Source organism: Micrasema longulum, unplaced genomic scaffold, assembly GCF_059751315.1.
Source record: "Micrasema longulum isolate JH-2025_06_02 unplaced genomic scaffold, ASM5975131v1 h1tg000040l, whole genome shotgun sequence".
In the NCBI taxonomy this organism is placed as follows: domain Eukaryota; kingdom Metazoa; phylum Arthropoda; class Insecta; order Trichoptera; family Brachycentridae; genus Micrasema; species Micrasema longulum.
The window spans coordinates 136,326-153,406 of NW_028277247.1; the positions used below are offsets into that span (position 1 = coordinate 136,326).

General features: G+C 29.5%; 1 protein-coding gene across 1 annotated transcript; it reads right to left on the bottom strand.

Annotated features, from left to right (window-relative positions):
• Positions 1–1,205: 1,205 nt before the first annotated feature.
• Positions 1,206–9,992, bottom strand: LOC148285332 (uncharacterized). Its single transcript, XM_088227040.1, has 4 exons — positions 9,957–9,992; positions 9,746–9,808; positions 3,543–3,782; positions 1,206–1,732 (listed from the first exon to the last, which is right to left on the bottom strand). Exons 1-4 carry the CDS (start codon positions 9,990–9,992, stop codon positions 1,643–1,645), a joined length of 429 nt encoding a protein of 142 aa, XP_088083166.1. The 3' UTR covers positions 1,206–1,642.
• Between the last annotated feature and the right edge of the window lie 7,089 nt (positions 9,993–17,081).

Here is a 17,081-nt window from a genome sequence, read left to right on the forward strand (position 1 = left end):
GCGTTCTCACCGGGAATCGAACCCGGAGCTAAGAGTGAGTCAAGTCAAGCGTCTTAGCTGTAATTATTTTGATCATATTTGTCATATCCATCAGGTCTAAAAGGGTTATACTATTAACAAAAATCTAGATGTTACTACATAAAAGATGTGTAAATGTTCACTCAGAACAAAAAGATACTGTTTTTCCTGCACTGTTTGCGTAGTCTAGCTAAGTGTTTTACATTTACATACAAGTCAATAATTGACGCGGACCACCTCAGTATTGTGCATAAAATAATAATAATAATTAATTAGCTTTTTATTTGTATTTTTATCACTATGTCTGTTGTTTTATGACGTCTGCCACTGTGCTAATATTTGTTCTGACGATTTATTTAGAAGTGGCAAATAACTTAAGTTAAGTCTTCTAATCATATGTTTACCTTCATTATACTAAACAAGACCAATTAATATCAGATATTTTTGTGTACCAACAATATTTTGAGATTGTCCAAATGTTTGTTAGACAAGGGCTGGATTTCACCCCCTAGAATAATAAATAAATTACGATTAACATACTACAAAAGAGATGAATACCAAAAGAAAATATGGAAGTCTAGGCATTTACAGGGCTCAATAAAGGTTTCAGTTCTTTAATTTCACAAATTCAACAGATGGAAGAACAAAAAAAATAAGTTTTTTCGAAAGCAGGTAAAAATATGCTTCATTTCTGTTGTAATCATTTTTAATTTAAATAACTCTCTAGGGAGTGAAATCCAGTTATTTTCTACAAATATTTGTACGAGCTCAAAATGTTGCTGATAAATTGAACAGGCTTAAGAACCATAATTTAAAAAAAATATATCAGGCGTTTCTTAGTATGTGAAATAATTTAGTCAGTTGAATACTCAACCGCATCTATTGAGGTTGCAACTCTTAAACTCAACAAAAATCAGTATATTATGCAAGAATTGATGAAATGTGGATGTTCAAACATAGCAAAATGTTGCATACTATGTAATTTTGTCACATAAACCAAACAATGACAGGTCATAAGGCCTGTAAATGCCTAGAGTTCTACATTTCCGTCTCTAAAAAGTTCTCCATTTTAGTTGTAATATTCTAATTTATGTATAGTTCGTAAAACATATTCATACATTTTACTGGGGATGTTTAAAATACAATATTAAAATAAAAAAGGGTGTTATCAGAAATAAAAATTGGCCTTTTTGCTGATAAATTTATTACTTAATTACGACAAGCTTTTCACTCTTCATATAAATAATTTATTTTTAATATTTGTACTTAAGTAACTTTTAAATTGTTAAATATATGAAATAATTTTGATCATGACACAATATTACATTTGTATGTTATGTAAAAGTTTTTGAGATATATACGTTGTGAATACAAAATACCTTTAAAATTTTGATGTAATAATTAAATAAATACGCTAAAGTCAGTTAGTGAAAATTCTTGTTGGAAGTTCGTTGTAATTTATTATAGAAATAAAAGACGATAGATTTTGTGGAATTAAGTGCCAATCATCATCTATTTATATTTTAAAATAATAAATTAGCGTCTGTAAAACGAATGTTTATAGTTGGGTTTTATCGATTTTGCTGTATTTTGGTGTTGGTTTAGAGTTGTTTATATTTTGTTTTTAGTGAAGATAGGCAGGGGCCAAGGGCGCAGTGTAGGCCAGGGGTGAGTGATAGGCGGGGGCAGCATAGGCCAATGGAGAGTGGGCAACCTAGAAAGAAAATGGTATGTAAAAACATAGATTAGACTTTAATAATAATGTTTTTATTTACTTTCTAATTTCGTATAAATTATCGTCTCACAAATCGCCTTGGCATGGCTTTTGTTCAAACAGAAAAAGTGTAAAAAATATATTTGTGTGTCTTTAGGATGGGAAATTAACTCTAGTTAGACGAGAAACTATTTACTGTTACTTCCTGCTATTTTATTTAATGTGTAAACAGGGTTTCTTAAACTATGTTCCGTGTAACATTGGTGCTGAAAAGGTGTTCCGCAAAAAATGGAGTACTTTTATACGAAAACAACTCTTTCGCAACATTTTCTAACTAGTAAGGACGATTCCTGGGTTCCAAATCTTGTTTCGTGACCAATAATGTATGCGCAAGTGATTTGGAATATCTAATTGATTTGATCACTGACTCTGATTTTAAACAAAAATACAAAGATTGAATCACATAAGCATGATGTGATAAATTTAAATACACGTAATTCAAATGCATTTTCATTATAAAACTTCATAAAATTAAACAATTTTCACCAGTTTTTAGTATATACATTCAAACAAAACTTAAATTCATACAATTGATTTTACTTTTTTCTTTAATTATTTTAATTTAAACTCTTTTATTTCCATAATTATATAAAATCACGATTGACAACCCCTGCTTGCATTTTTAAATATCATAGAAATTTGTTTAGTCTCCCACCAGTCTGACGATGTTGCTCATGACGAAACCCGGTGACTGGTAAAAATTTATAAATAAAAGTGGAATAAAACTATGAACACATTTTTATTATTATAACATCAGGATGAGATTGTTAAAATAGTACACGAATAAGCCAAAACAACCTTTCATTGTTTTACTTCCGTTTTATACAACTTATTTAGAAGTAGAATTTTACAACGATGCTGAAACAATGTCAAAATGCAGAAACAGGCTCGACCCCACAACTAAAAATTCAACTCACCAAGTGCCCGATGCCAAAAAGATTTGGGATTAATGAACTCAAAATCATCTGAGTTCATGATAGCTTTATTCAGATATATTTTTATGTGAATTGTTATAGTTACTAAATAAATAATAAATTATATTTTTTATATTTACTATTATGAATTACCCAACCTTAAAATAAGTTGTTGGATCAGAGAAGTGTTCCGTTGCTAAAAAACTTGGGAAAACCCAGTATTAAAGTCTATTCAAATGTATTTTATAAACATTGACTTTAAGTATCATAGATATTAAACGTTCTATAATCATCGACATTTTTAATAAACCTAAATTAAATTTGGTCTATTTTCATATTAAAACTGAAAAACGTTTTGATTGAGGAACTTTGTCTTTTCGAACAATTTGTAAATTCCTTCGCTATGGTTTACTATGTGAAAACACGCGCCCTTATAGTACTTAGGTACAACTCTATTCAGATTATTGGCATTGTATTCAATACTTTATTTTAATTTGTTAATGAGGTGTTGAAATAAATAAAATAAAAATTCAAAAAATACAAAAATTAAATACCTAATTATTATCATTTGATATTACTGACTAAGATAACTTTTTTTTTAAATCGCTGAAAATAGAATAAATAAGTTTTAACAAATAAATGCAGTTTAATTGAACACAAGTCATGTATTTTTTTTTTTGGGTTTTTTCACTTTACCAGTTTTATTTTCAGCTCATTTTTATAGATACATGTTTCTTGAGTATATTGAATACGGAGATGACGTGATGGTAGTAGAAGTAGTTGTAATTCTTAATTATATATACAGTATTTTTAAATATATGTGTTGACCAGTTTACCTTATAAGTGTTGGCGTAAGAGGTGGCTACGGGAACGGCAGCCTTAACGATGGGGGCACTGTAGGCAACCGGGGCGGGAGCATATGCTAAGGGGGCATGGGCGTAGGCAGCGGGAGCGTAAGCAGCCGGGGCGTAGGCAGCCGGGGCATAGGCAGCCGGGGCGAAAGCGGGCCCTACTAGGGGGGCTCCGATGTACCCGGGCTTGGCGGCAACGACGGCCAGCACAGCGGACAGAACGATCTGGATATATACACAATTTACTATTGACATTAGAACATTTTTAACATGGGAAAAATCAAAGTTTAGGCTTTTATAAGACCTAAATAAAGTATATATGTACATAAGTTTTTTTCAAAACGGTATCGTAACTTAAGAGTTATTAAATAATAATTGGTCAATATATTTTATAATATTGATGTTTTTTGTCGATGTTTCTTGATAAAACTCCATAGTTAATGATTATAATTATAAATAAACTTAAATTATAAATACACTTAATAATTATTTTGACCAACGAGCGCTTTCGCCTGAAGTCCAGTCTTGAAGATGCCTACTTAGGCGAAAGCGCTCGTTGGTCAAAATAATAAAAAGTAAAACTAAACCAAGAAGTTTCATAATAATAAGTCTAATTGAATGTCCCTCTTTACTTTTGGCCCAAAATTTCATGTTATATTTACGTTTAATTTAGACGGTAATAATATTTTATTGTCACATAACTATTTCATACTGATTTTAACTACCTCACATTATATTATATTTTTTCGTGGGTATGGGTTTTAATTTTTTTTTTGTCGTTCACTGAAGCGTATATTCTTTAAATTTCTTATTCTTGTTTCTAAGAGCCAAAATCACTCGCAAACGAGTGGAGGCGTATAAAAAAAAAAAAAAGAAGTTTCATTGATAAGTTAATTTATAATTTTATCATAATCAATATATTTTATGAATTTATTATAAACTAGCTGACTCGACAGACGTTGTCCTGCCCGAACGTTGGCTTGCTTGCCATTGCCTTGGAAAAATACTTTTCATTGATAAATTGGTACCTAGGTACTTGTTTGCGATTGAATTCCAAAACTAAAAATTCTTTATATTTAAATATTGAATTTAAGTAGATACATGTTTATGGTTTAATTCCAAAACATAAGATTAAAATTTTTCAAATATGGCATTCTTTTTGCAAATGTCAAACTCCGTTCTTCTCGCCTACATAGGGGTGCACTTATGTAGGAATACGATTTTCAAAAATGTATTGAATGTCTTTTATTTTAATTTCGATTTCGATTCTTAAGAAAATGTTATTTTAATTTCAAAAATGTATTGAAATTAAAATAACATTTTAGCGATTTGTCATAGTTATTGTCTCTGTAACTTGAATTATAAAAATAAAACTTTTATTTTATTGGTTGGTTGGAAGAAATTGCCATTTGGCAATAAGCCCGCCAATGTACAAATAACATTATGTACAAAAAATAAAATAAAATAAATAAAAAAAAATATATAATAATAAATAAATATTTCAATTTAAACAAATAGAGTATTTGTACATCGGTCAATTAAAGTCTATATGTATATGAAATAATACGTTTATTTTACTCTGATGGTAAAGGTTAGGATTTAAAATGCTGCGATCAGTAGTTTTAACCAAAGGTGCATTATATAATAGAGCAAATAATAATCATTATACAATTGCAAAGTACAAGGATATTATTGAAATGTATTCTGTATTGTAGATCGACATACATATTCTAACGCATTAAACAACCTCTTTGAGCCCTGACTTCAAACCGAGAACTCAAGGTATTAATTATCACAACTATGATTTATTTAAAAAAAAATTAAATTTATCATTTTTATCCGCACCCGTTGGTGCATAGGGCACTGCATTCGAAAAAATATGCAGCTTATCTTGATCATCTATTACATAAAGGACCTTACCTTCATGTAATAGATGATGTAACATGTAATGTACTCTAACGAATCGAACTGTTGAAATGTGAATGCTATTTTTGGCAGGATTACGGATTGCAACCGAGCGGACTGAAATATATGCCATAGAAACGATTGTTAGCAATTATAAAACAAAAACCCAACATTATTATTAAATATACTATGGGAAAAGTAAAATCGCAAAGTAAGTGTTCATTCAACATACGTACGGTCTCAAAGGGTCTTATGAACGTAGAAAATAAGAATCAATAAAAGACTTACGATGATAATAACAGAATACAAAGGACACTTATAGTAGAAGAACTAATATGGAGATAGAACAATGGGGAGTGCAGTACCAAAACTGTTTAATTTAGTACCTGTTGAAAATCGTGATCAATCTTACGCTTCCGGTGCCAGTCCGGGAATAGTGAAATATTGCGGTGTAAAAACAAAATTGAAAAAATATTTCACCTTGAATTTAACCTGGGACCTCAAGCATGGTAGACGAACGTGCCATCCACTACACTATATGACCAACTTTCTGATATATGACCAGATTTCTTTTTTAAGATTTGAACCTGAGATAAGTCATCCAGTCAAAAATACTTGTCCCGGGTTCTATTTATATTTCACACAGATGACTGTATTCTTTATTCGCCTGTATACAGGAGTCTATGAGTTTTTCAACTTTTTTCTTTTTAACATACCCAAACAGTGTTTTGTTGAATACATTTTCTGCAATATTGTCATACGAGTACATATTTCGTATTTGTGCAAATGTTGGGCTACCAGGAACTTGCCGATGTAGAGGTACCAAATAGCTCACGACAGTGGTTTGTTTCTCGGCTCATTACCTGCACAGTACTAATGTATGTGCTGCACTTCTGATATAATTATATTTTTTTTTAGACTATTATTGATGTTTTGTCGATTTAAGTATGCATGCTTATGTATAATTTTATATATATTTTTAGACACCGTAACCAGTATTTAAATAATAGTTTTGAATGTCCTGACACGGGTTGTGCCCAGTGAGGTATTTACATAAAAAAAATATAGTACGTTAAATATGGTGAATGAATAATAAATAAATTTGTAATAATATTTTCATTAGCAAAAAAAACACTGTTTTATCAAGTAAGTATGAAAATTGCGTCATTAATCATAAACTTCACGTTTATCTATTGGTAACGTGAGAGATGTGGGCGGGTGGTGTGTTTAAAAAAATATATCTAAATTATATGTATTCAGACTTTATCTTGATTCTTACAATGAAATGTGAGTAAAAAATGTTTTAATTTGTTGCAACAGAGAGGAAAAACATGTTTAAGAATGGAATATGGAAGTCTAGGCATTGATAAGGCTTATGACCCTATCATTGGCTAGTTTAAGTGGCCACTTTATATACTGTGTAACATACACTGTGTAACATACATGTATAACATACACAGTGTGTAAATTAGCCACTTAAACCAAACAACAACAGGTTGTAAGCCCTGTAAATGCCTAGACTTCCATATTCTCTGCGAAAAAAAGTAACACAAAAATGCAAACACGACCTTACTTTAATATTATTCTTTTTGAAAGTTTTTTTTTTATTCCAGCATGTAAAAAATGTTTGTTTGAGATTTCGTATTTGATTTATGATAGTGTCAAATGTGTTAGGCCGTCAATTGAAAAAAAAAAGTTTTTTATTACAATTAAGGTGTTTCGAGGTTCGAATCCCACTCTACCACAACTTGTTTCTCATTTTTTAATAGTTAGACATTTACAACTCGTTGAAAATGGGCGTAAATTATTTGGGTGAATAATAAGAATGCAAATATTTATTTTCATTTTTTAAAGTGAACAGTATGCAGTTACATACTTCAGCCTGAAGAGGATAATATTGCTCCACGTTTGGCTCGTGTTCAGAATAGTGTCATGAGAGTTGAGAATTTATTGTCGGTGGTTGTGAAAGGGAAGCGCTTCAATTAAGTTCGTGTATAGGAAAATAAAATTTTAACAGCAACGGTATGTTAACATCATTATAATTCCCTTATCTGTATCAATAGTACAAAGCAAGGGCGAATCATGTATAGAAGCAATTATGCGCAGCTTACCATTATATTTGACTATCCGTAATAATGTTTGAGGGTGACTTTATTTACCGAAAAACAAACAAATATTTACTATTTCTTATAAAATCATTGTCACCATTCGTGTGTTTCTTCAAATATAAATAAAAATATTGATAAAGCACGCCCAGCGCCAGCAATGAGCCAAGGAACTAGCCGATTACTTCAGCCGATATCTTTATACAAATAAGTGTGCTATATTTTGAACACACTAAATCCAGTAGCGGGATTTTTCTCCTAAAGCAAACTTGCAGATTACACAAATTCATTGAAGATTCTCGATTTGGAAAACAGTTGGAAAACAGAATTTCAAACACTATTTCTTAAGGACTATTTTTCTTTGAGATTATACTTGATTCGCAACACATGTGGCGCTCGACGCGGCCGTTTTTGGCATTATTCATTTCTAGAACGAATAGGCCAGTTGACATTTCAATCGTTAAGAGAATACCCAATACAGACTGAATTATAAATTTTTATAAAGTTATGTGTTAAATTATTGGATAATATAGCTACACAATATAAAATATCACAAAGCTAATTAGTTTGAGTTAATTTCATAGATGAAAGTTGTTGCATCACACAGAACCACAGAAAAAATAGCAATTTATAGTATGTATAACTTACATTATATTATGAACCTACTATGTAGGTACAAATAAATGTTTTTTTTTATAGCTTATCTGTAAATAAAATCACCGTTCGCTACTTGTACATAGGGCACTGCATTTTAACTTTCAAGTGCCACTCTAGTGATTTTAGCAGTGAAGAAACACATTTTCAAATAATTATTTAGTAACTAATGTGTCATAAACTAATCCAAGTTTGGTAGGCAAACACGTTGACTACTAACGACAAAGCGTTTTAACATTAAAAGCAAAATGAATATTTAAATATAGCAAGTAAAAAAAATCACAAGAACAACAACACAGAAAACCCAGGTTTAAGAAACATTTATTTTCTTGTGTTCTCATCGGGAATCGAATCCTGAGCCTCCGTGCGTAAGTCAAGCGTCCTAGTCATTACACCACAAAGAAAAGAAAAGAGCAGAACATTTAATAGAGGGAAAAATGGTAGCCTAGACATTTACAGGTATTATGACCTGTCATTATGTGATAATCTAAATGTTCTGTTGCAATGTGAATGTATATATTTTTTTTAAATACTTGAGTAATGCCATAGTTAAATTGGATTTATTTTACAGTGGACGGTCAAATAAACTTTGGCTGTTTACATTTTTTTTATAACATAACATCAACATATTTATGCTCCAAATAGTTAATGCGTAATAAAAATAAGATTTTAATGTTTAAATACGTTAAATACAATAAATTGCCGATGATTTAATGTTATTTTTTACGTGTTATATATTTTTTTAATAAAAACTATTTACTCTGTGGTGATTGCATTTTTTATTTTTTTATTTATTTATTATTTACATAGAATGTTTTATTATTATTTTTGTAAAACATTTTAAAATTATTTTTTTACAGGACTCAACAAGCCAATTTATTTGTCTTGTCGGTAAAGATCCTTTACATGAAAACATATGATAACACTACATAGTTGTATAATAATAATTTTTACTAACTTAAATATAAGGAGCGATAAAAAAAATACGTTTAATTTATGTTTTCAAATAATGTTTAGAAAAATGCAAAAAAAAAGCAAAAAATAATTTCATAATATCGCAATTATAAGATAAAAAATAAATACAAAACCGGAATACCAAAATTCAAAACAGAAGCGTGTACACAATTAATAGGCACAAAGCCTTTTTTAAAAAAACATTGTTTCTTTACATATCCATATCTATATCTATCTATATCTATATCTATATCTATATCTATATCTATATCTATATCTATATCTATATCTATATCTATATCTATATCTATATCTATATCTATATCTATATCTATATCTATATCTATATCTATATCTATATCTATATCTATATCTATATCTATATCTATATCTATATCTATATCTATATCTATATCTATATCTATATCTATATATTTTAATGTAATGATATTCCTGATAAACAAATGCGTACATCTCAAAACCGGAAGACATAAAAGAGTACTAACATTATGCTGTTAATATTTATATGTTTTTATATTGAATAAATGGTAATAATTTTTTTTAACTTACCAGTTTGAACATTTTGAAATGCGTAGTTATTTGCTGTTTCTTGTAAGAAATGCGAATGTCCAGCTAGAACTGAACTCCGACTTTATATACCTATATGTTAACCCATTCGCCCTTAGTCACCCCTCTACCGAACAAACCCACTCCTAGCGTTCCGTCAGGTCTCAATGCAGCCTTCGAACACCGCTGGGAGAAATGTGCAGCTGAGGTGTACCAAATCGCTCTCGGGTATAAAATTGTATCGATGCATAGTATGCCAATGGCTGCTTTTGCATCATTTGAATCATTTTTCAGGTAAACCGAGTAACGATTTTTAAAGAGAGAAACTAACATAAAAGTAATTGCACCATTTGCTAAAGCATCTGTTACTTCACAAAATTAACTAATGGCACAGAGAAATTCTGAAACTCACTCCAGGATGACTATGTAGAAACAAACGCTGAAGTAAAATAAATTAAAATACAAATTATTTCTTTATAACTCGAACGTCAGATTTATAAATTATTGCATTGTCCTCAACAATTTCACATGCAAATATTCGTGTAGGAAGAGATTTACTTTACACATTTCCTTAGTTCATATTCCTGTGAAACTCTTTACCATAGCTACTACACTGGTGGTCAGTGTTACTATTTATCTCTCTCTCTCTCTCTGGTTTCAATCGTATGAGATTTATTTATTCAAATATAAAAATTTAGTTTTATAGGGTTGAACATATTTGAGCTCTTTAGGTAAAACCTGTGTGGAACAGAAATGTATTATAAATAAATTAAATTAGATATGATACTACATTTTTTTAATTAGATATTCTAAATGCGTATGACAAATCATAATTTTAGAAATGTACGCATAACTAAAATTTAAAAAAATAAATCGATTAAAATATAAAAATGACATTTTAATGATTTGTTGCTTTATGTAATATACAAATAATACAAGAAAAATATAAACAAAATTTTATGTTAATTAAAAGCATCTATAAATAACAATGATAATTGAACTAAAAACTCAGAATTAAACTATAAATATAAAAAAAAATAATTCCATTAATAATTTTAAACCAAACTTATAATTTTATAATACTTAAAAAAAACTTTTAAAATACCCTCCGTAATTTAAAATGAAATAAAATCGTATAATACTGAAAAGAAATCAAATTAAATAAATATATAAAGAACATTTTTAAAAAATAAAACATGTATCATTTATTAAAATAATAAAAATTCGCAACAAAATATTGCGTTATAAAGTAATAATTAATAAAAATAATAACGTTATTTAATGTGAACAGTTATTTAAACAAAATCGAATTATGTAATAATAATTTATGAAAACACCGAAATAATATAATTTATACAAATGTTCTATAAAATAAAATATATTAACAAAAATATTTGCATGAAATAAATCAACAGTATATAAAGGTGAAACACGTATTTTAAATCATCTAATGTATAATTATGGATTCAAAGCCTTTCTCAAAGTTTGATGAGATAGCAGCTTGCAGCAAAGCTCTACATCTCTGTGCACACCATTTATTTAGTGCGGCCCTCTTTAGACCTTCATATGAGCCGCGGCTCAGATATTTGTATGAAATCTTGAGGTATTCTTAGCGAGGGCACTCTCTGAAGTTTGTTCCGTCAGATATCTCTAGTAAATAGGAGACCCTCGTGACGCATTGTGTCTAATTCATCTAGCACGTCTTTCGGGGATGGTCTTAACCATGTGCCTTCTTTTTTCGATTCTACTAAAGACCTCGTCACTACGGATGTGGTCTATCCGTAAAATTCCCGAAATTCCCGAAAAAATAAAGCCTCTTGTCTCTTTTGCAGCTCTACGCTACTCCTATATAGGCCTGGACAAGGACCTTGCGTAGAAAGGAAGCTCAGTGTTTTTATTTTTTTTTAATTTCTTATTAGTCTATCAAACTAAGCCAAACATTAAAAAAATGTTTTTAAGTATCGTATTATCAGCGCTAACATTTAAATGTTTTGTAAATTCTTCGCCAGTGACGTCACAAGTCTAGTCTTTGAGTTCAGCTGATTGGTAAACTGGCTTCCCGGAAATCGGAAATCTATCAAAACACTATCATTGGTGATTCGTAAGAACTTCAGACGCAATTCGAAGTAGTTCATTTTTATAATTTTTTTATACATTTTCGAGATACTTCGCGTACAATTAAATGCTCTAATTTTTACCGCGTGTAAGAAAATATTTTTAAATCCAATACTCCATTTTGCTGAAATTCCTCATTTCGGATCAACATTTTTTGATTCAACGTTTTTGGATTTACTTGTTTTTAAATTGTGAAAAAGCTTAATAAATTGGATTGCATTTGCGAATGATAATTCTAAACGTCGATTTATTTTGTTTATCACAGGTGCAGGTAATTATTTGCATTATTTTATCACACATGATGGCATTTTTGTGCGAAGTGTCTCGAATGATCACGACAGATTCCATTAATTCTGGTTCCGTTTCACATACAAAACTGTATTAATTTTAAAAAAACGTTCTTATTATTTACTCAAATATTTCAATTTTCAAACCACTTTCTAAAAGTCGTAAATAACTTGTGCAAGAAAATTGAAATTCAATGTGGTAGAGTGGGATTCTAAACTCGGACCTTTGGCCCGTCAGTCTACAATTCTGCCACGGGACTACAACACGGTTCATTATCCTTCCGGATACAGACTGGGCCGCAATTACAAAAAAAGTTATGTTTGTCATTAGAATAAACTAAAATTTTCTGCAATTGTATAAAATTTTATGTAACTTAATCGTAATTTGATTTTTGAAAAAAAAAAATTCCAGTCTTAAACTTTTAATAAATACAATTATTTTTTACTTTATTTGCAATTAAAGATTACTCTGCTTATTTCCCATTGATAAAAAATGGCGCCCAGATACTGGTTTAAAAAAAGATACATAAATAAATTTTTGCATCGACATACGCTTTAAAGTAGGTTTAACAAAACGAAGAAAATAAGAGTGTTAAAAAATAATGTTATTTATTGAAAAACTATAATAAATAAGGTAGATCTTCTTTTCTGTAGTTTTTTTTATCAGTGTACCTAGTAAGAAAAGTGCTTTAATTGATTACTTGTATGAAAATAGTTATAAAAGTCAATTCTTTAAGACGTCTTGTGCGAATAATTTCACTAGTTTAAATTTATGACGGTGAATTGTGTAATGTCAATATTATGTCAATATTATGCACTGAAAATTATTTTGATACAAGTAGACGTGCGTCACATTTGACAAAATCGTAACAAGACACGTTTTATACACGTTTTGAATATATCCGAAATAGGAACTTATTAAATCCTAAAGGATTAAAGTAAAACTCTTGTAATCCTAGAACCTGACTATGAATCATAAACTTAATATTTTTCTTATAATTAACTTTATTTGGTTGGTTGATAGAACTTTTTTATATGAACTAACATTTCCGATTTTTTAAAGTGCTTTATATTTATATACATATAAATATATTTATATATCTATTCAAAAATAATTTATGGTCTACATTATTTATAATGAACTCAACAAGTTTTCTATCATTTCTCATACTTTCAGGCATATCATCATACAATTTCTACCCTTTATATCATACATTAAGCCATTTTGTGATTTTGTTTTTTTCTAAAATGGTAGCCTTATCCTATTTCTTCCTTAGTTCAAAAGTTATGTGCATTTATATTTAATACAATTGCTTCGTAATTATTTCGGCATTGCATTATTGAACCCTTCACATGATATATACATATATATAGACATATACATCTGTGATGTAATTCACCACTACAATTGGGCCTCCTGGCCTGTTGTGGTGCAAAATAAAAATAAAAATAAAATATAAATAAAAATATAAACACAATATAAAACTTTTTTTTTTATTTCCATCCAATTAAAATATTTTCTCATTTCCTTAATTTGTTATATATATTTTTATTTTTCTCTTTAAAATAAACATTTTTAAAAAAATCAAATAAATTAGCAAAAAATAATTAATTAAATTACTCCGATCATTATCGTCATTCTCTGTCCACACCCTATATAATATAAGCAAATAAAAATTGAGACGTACCTAGGTATACCTGTAATTAAATAACAAACTGGTCACTTTTTAATTTTGGCAGGTAAGTGAGTAAATAAATCTTTAATCTCATATTATATTTAAACGTACAATAGAATGAAGTTAAGACTAAATACAACCAAAAAAATCAATCCGTGAACAATTTTCTTGTAGTTGTAAATAATTACTTTAGAAAATGGAAGTAATTTGTAGTATAGCGGGGTTTGAACCTCAAACCTTCTAAAATGGAGTCCGCTATAATAAGTGCATCTCAATAATAAGTGTATTTCATAATACTGCAAAACGGGTGTTTAATAAACTAAATATGTCAATATTAAGATTGAATTCCCTATATCAAACAAGATTACTAATCAAAAATATTAATTCATTTGACCACATACTATGTACGCAAGTACATAATATTGAAAGCCAGTTTAATGTTATTAACCTGTCTGTCTTTAAGGCGTTCTTGATAGAAACAAAGTAGACATGTAATTATAATTTTATTAATTAAAAGTCCAATCTAAACGGTGGTGTAGAAAATATTTTTTAAAACTCATAAGAAAGTGAGTTTTCACTAAACTGTGTAACATTCACCATTCTGACCATATTTGAACATCTATATTCCTTCAATTCTTTCATCTGTTGATGTTTGTGAAGTTAAAGAGCTGAAACCTTTATTTACGCGGGTGAGATTCATCTTATTGAATTATTTCACCTACATACTAGACAACGCCTGAAAATGTTATTTGTTCAATTTCTATACTTCTTCATGAACCAGGTGGATTTATCAACAATATTTTGAGTTTTGTCCAACTTTTTAGAGACAAGGACTGGATTCAACTCCCCAAGGAGCTGTTTATATTCACATATTACAACAGAGATGAAGAACATTTAAGAGAAGGTAATATAGAAGTCGAGGCATCTACAGGGCTTATGACCAGTCAATGGCTGGTTTAAGTGGCCACTTTACACACTGTGTAACATTCACCATTCTGCCCATATTCAATCATCTATATTCCTTCGATTCTTTCATCTGTTGATGTTTGTGAAGTTAAAGAGCTGAAACCTTTATTTACACGGGTGAGATTTATCTAATTGAATTATTTCACCTACATACTAGGCAGATGTAGATGTAGATGTAGATGCCTAGACATCTATATTGCCTTCTTTAAAATGGTCTTCATCTCTGTTGTAATATGTTAGTATAAACAGCTCCCCAGGAAGTTGAATCCAGTCCTTGTCTATAAAAATTTGTAAAAACTCAAAAGATTGTTGATAAATCCACCTGGTCCATGAGGAAGTATAGAAATTTAAAAAAATAACATTTTCAGGCTTTGCCTAGTATGTCAGTGAAATAATTCAATTAGATGAATCTCACCCGTGTAAATAAAGGTCTCAGCTCTTTAACTTCACAAACATCAACAGATGAAAGAATTGAAGGAATATAGATGTTGAATCGGGTTGTGGTCCCGTGGCTAGTGTCTCGGACTCACGGATCAAAGGTCCGTGGTTCGAATCCCACTCTACCCCAACTTGATTTCCATTTTCTAATAGTGAGTTATTTACAACTCGTTGAAAATGGCCCTCAAAATTAAATATTTGCGTAAATATGGGCAGAATGGTGAATGTTACACAGTGTATAAAGTGGCCACTTAAACCAGTCATTGACAGGTCATAAGCCCTGTAGATGCCTTGACTTTAATATTACCTTCTTTAAAATGTTCTTCTTCTCTGTTGTAATATGTTATGTTAGTTATGTTAGTAAATTACATAATGTTTTAACCCTTAAATGTGCCCTGAATCATTGAAAAATTTCCGAGTATTGACAGAAAATTCTGGTGACGTAACAATAAATTATTATGACATTTCGCATCGTAGGCAAACTTGAGTCTGAACACGTGCAAAACCAAACCATACGTAGGAAGTATTAGAATATAAAATATGTATATTGACGGTGGAAAGGCAAAAGTTCCTAATCGACATGTAGCCAACTGAACAGAAGAGTGAATTATTTTATTTTTTTTGTAAATAAGAAAACAATATGCCTTGTACTAAATGTTTATTTAAATTACAATATTTGAGTTCGTTCAAATGTTCGTAGACAAAAGACTGGATTTCACCCCCTCGGGTTTCATTTTTTTTATATTTATTTTTTATAGAGTCTTTATTCAATAAAATATACAGAAAATATAAAGAAAACAAAGTATTAAGATATATTTTGTCCCGATAAACTATTCAATAATAGTTTGTCATCGGGTGCTCAGACATTAGTTTTAATTAATAATCAAATAAGAAGAGTACAGACATAATACTGTATACGTATAAAATAATAAACATAAAAATAGTTTAAAGATTTTTTTTTATTTTTTTTAAAGTAAAAAAATAGAGTAAAATAATACAATTAAAATTAAAGAATAGTAATTTACTTAAATATATTTTAAATATAAGAAAAAAAAAATAGACACATATATAAATAGTGTGTGCTCATAAATGTAATCAAAACAAGATAAAAAAATAAATTAAACAAAGTAAAGTAAATCGAGAATTTCAATTCATATCTACAGAAAAAAAAAATTAGTAAGAAAATTAAAAGTACATATTAAAATTAAGATCTAAAAAATGTAAATAAAATATGAAAGTAAGAAAGTAATAAAGTAAGATTAACAAATTACAACAGGGATGGAGAATACCTTGAATAAGAGAATATGGAAGTCAAGGCATTTACAGGGCTTATGACCTGTCTCTGGCTGGTTTAAGTGGCCACTTTACACACTGTGTAACATTCACCATTTTGCCTATGTTTGAACATCCATATTTCTTTAATTCTTCCATTTGTTGATTCTAGTGAAGTTAAAGAACTGAAACCTTTATTTTAGTGGAGAAATTTATTTGACTGAATTATTTCACATACCAGGCAACTCCTGAAAACAAATTTTCAATTTTTAAACTTCTTCTTGGACCAGTTGGTTTCGTTACAATATTCGAGTTTGTCGAAATGTTCTAAAAATAATTCAGTCAGATGAATCTCTTCACAACAATAAGGGTTTCAGCTCTTCAACTTAACTAAAATCAACAAATGGAAGAATTGAAGAAATATGGATGTTCAAACATAGGCAAAATGGTGAATGTTACACAGTGTATAAAGTAGCCACTTAAACCAGCCAAAGACAGGTCATAAGCCGTGTAAATGCCTTGACTTCCATATTTCCTTATTTAAGGTACTCCCCATCCCTGTTGTAATTTGTTAATCTTGTACTA

Excerpts from the sequence above, each read along its gene's own strand:
- LOC148285332 (XM_088227040.1), bottom strand. The coding sequence starts at position 9,992 with ATGCATCGATACAATTTTATACCCGAGAGCGATTTG. Across the intron at positions 9,809-9,956 it reads TTATACCCGAGAGCGATTTG|CTGGACATTCGCATTTCTTA; the intron begins GTACACCTCAGC and ends GTTCAGTTCTAG. Across the intron at positions 1,733-3,542 it reads CTTACGCCAACACTTATAAG|GTTGCCCACTCTCCATTGGC; the intron begins GTAAACTGGTCA and ends TTTTCTTTCTAG.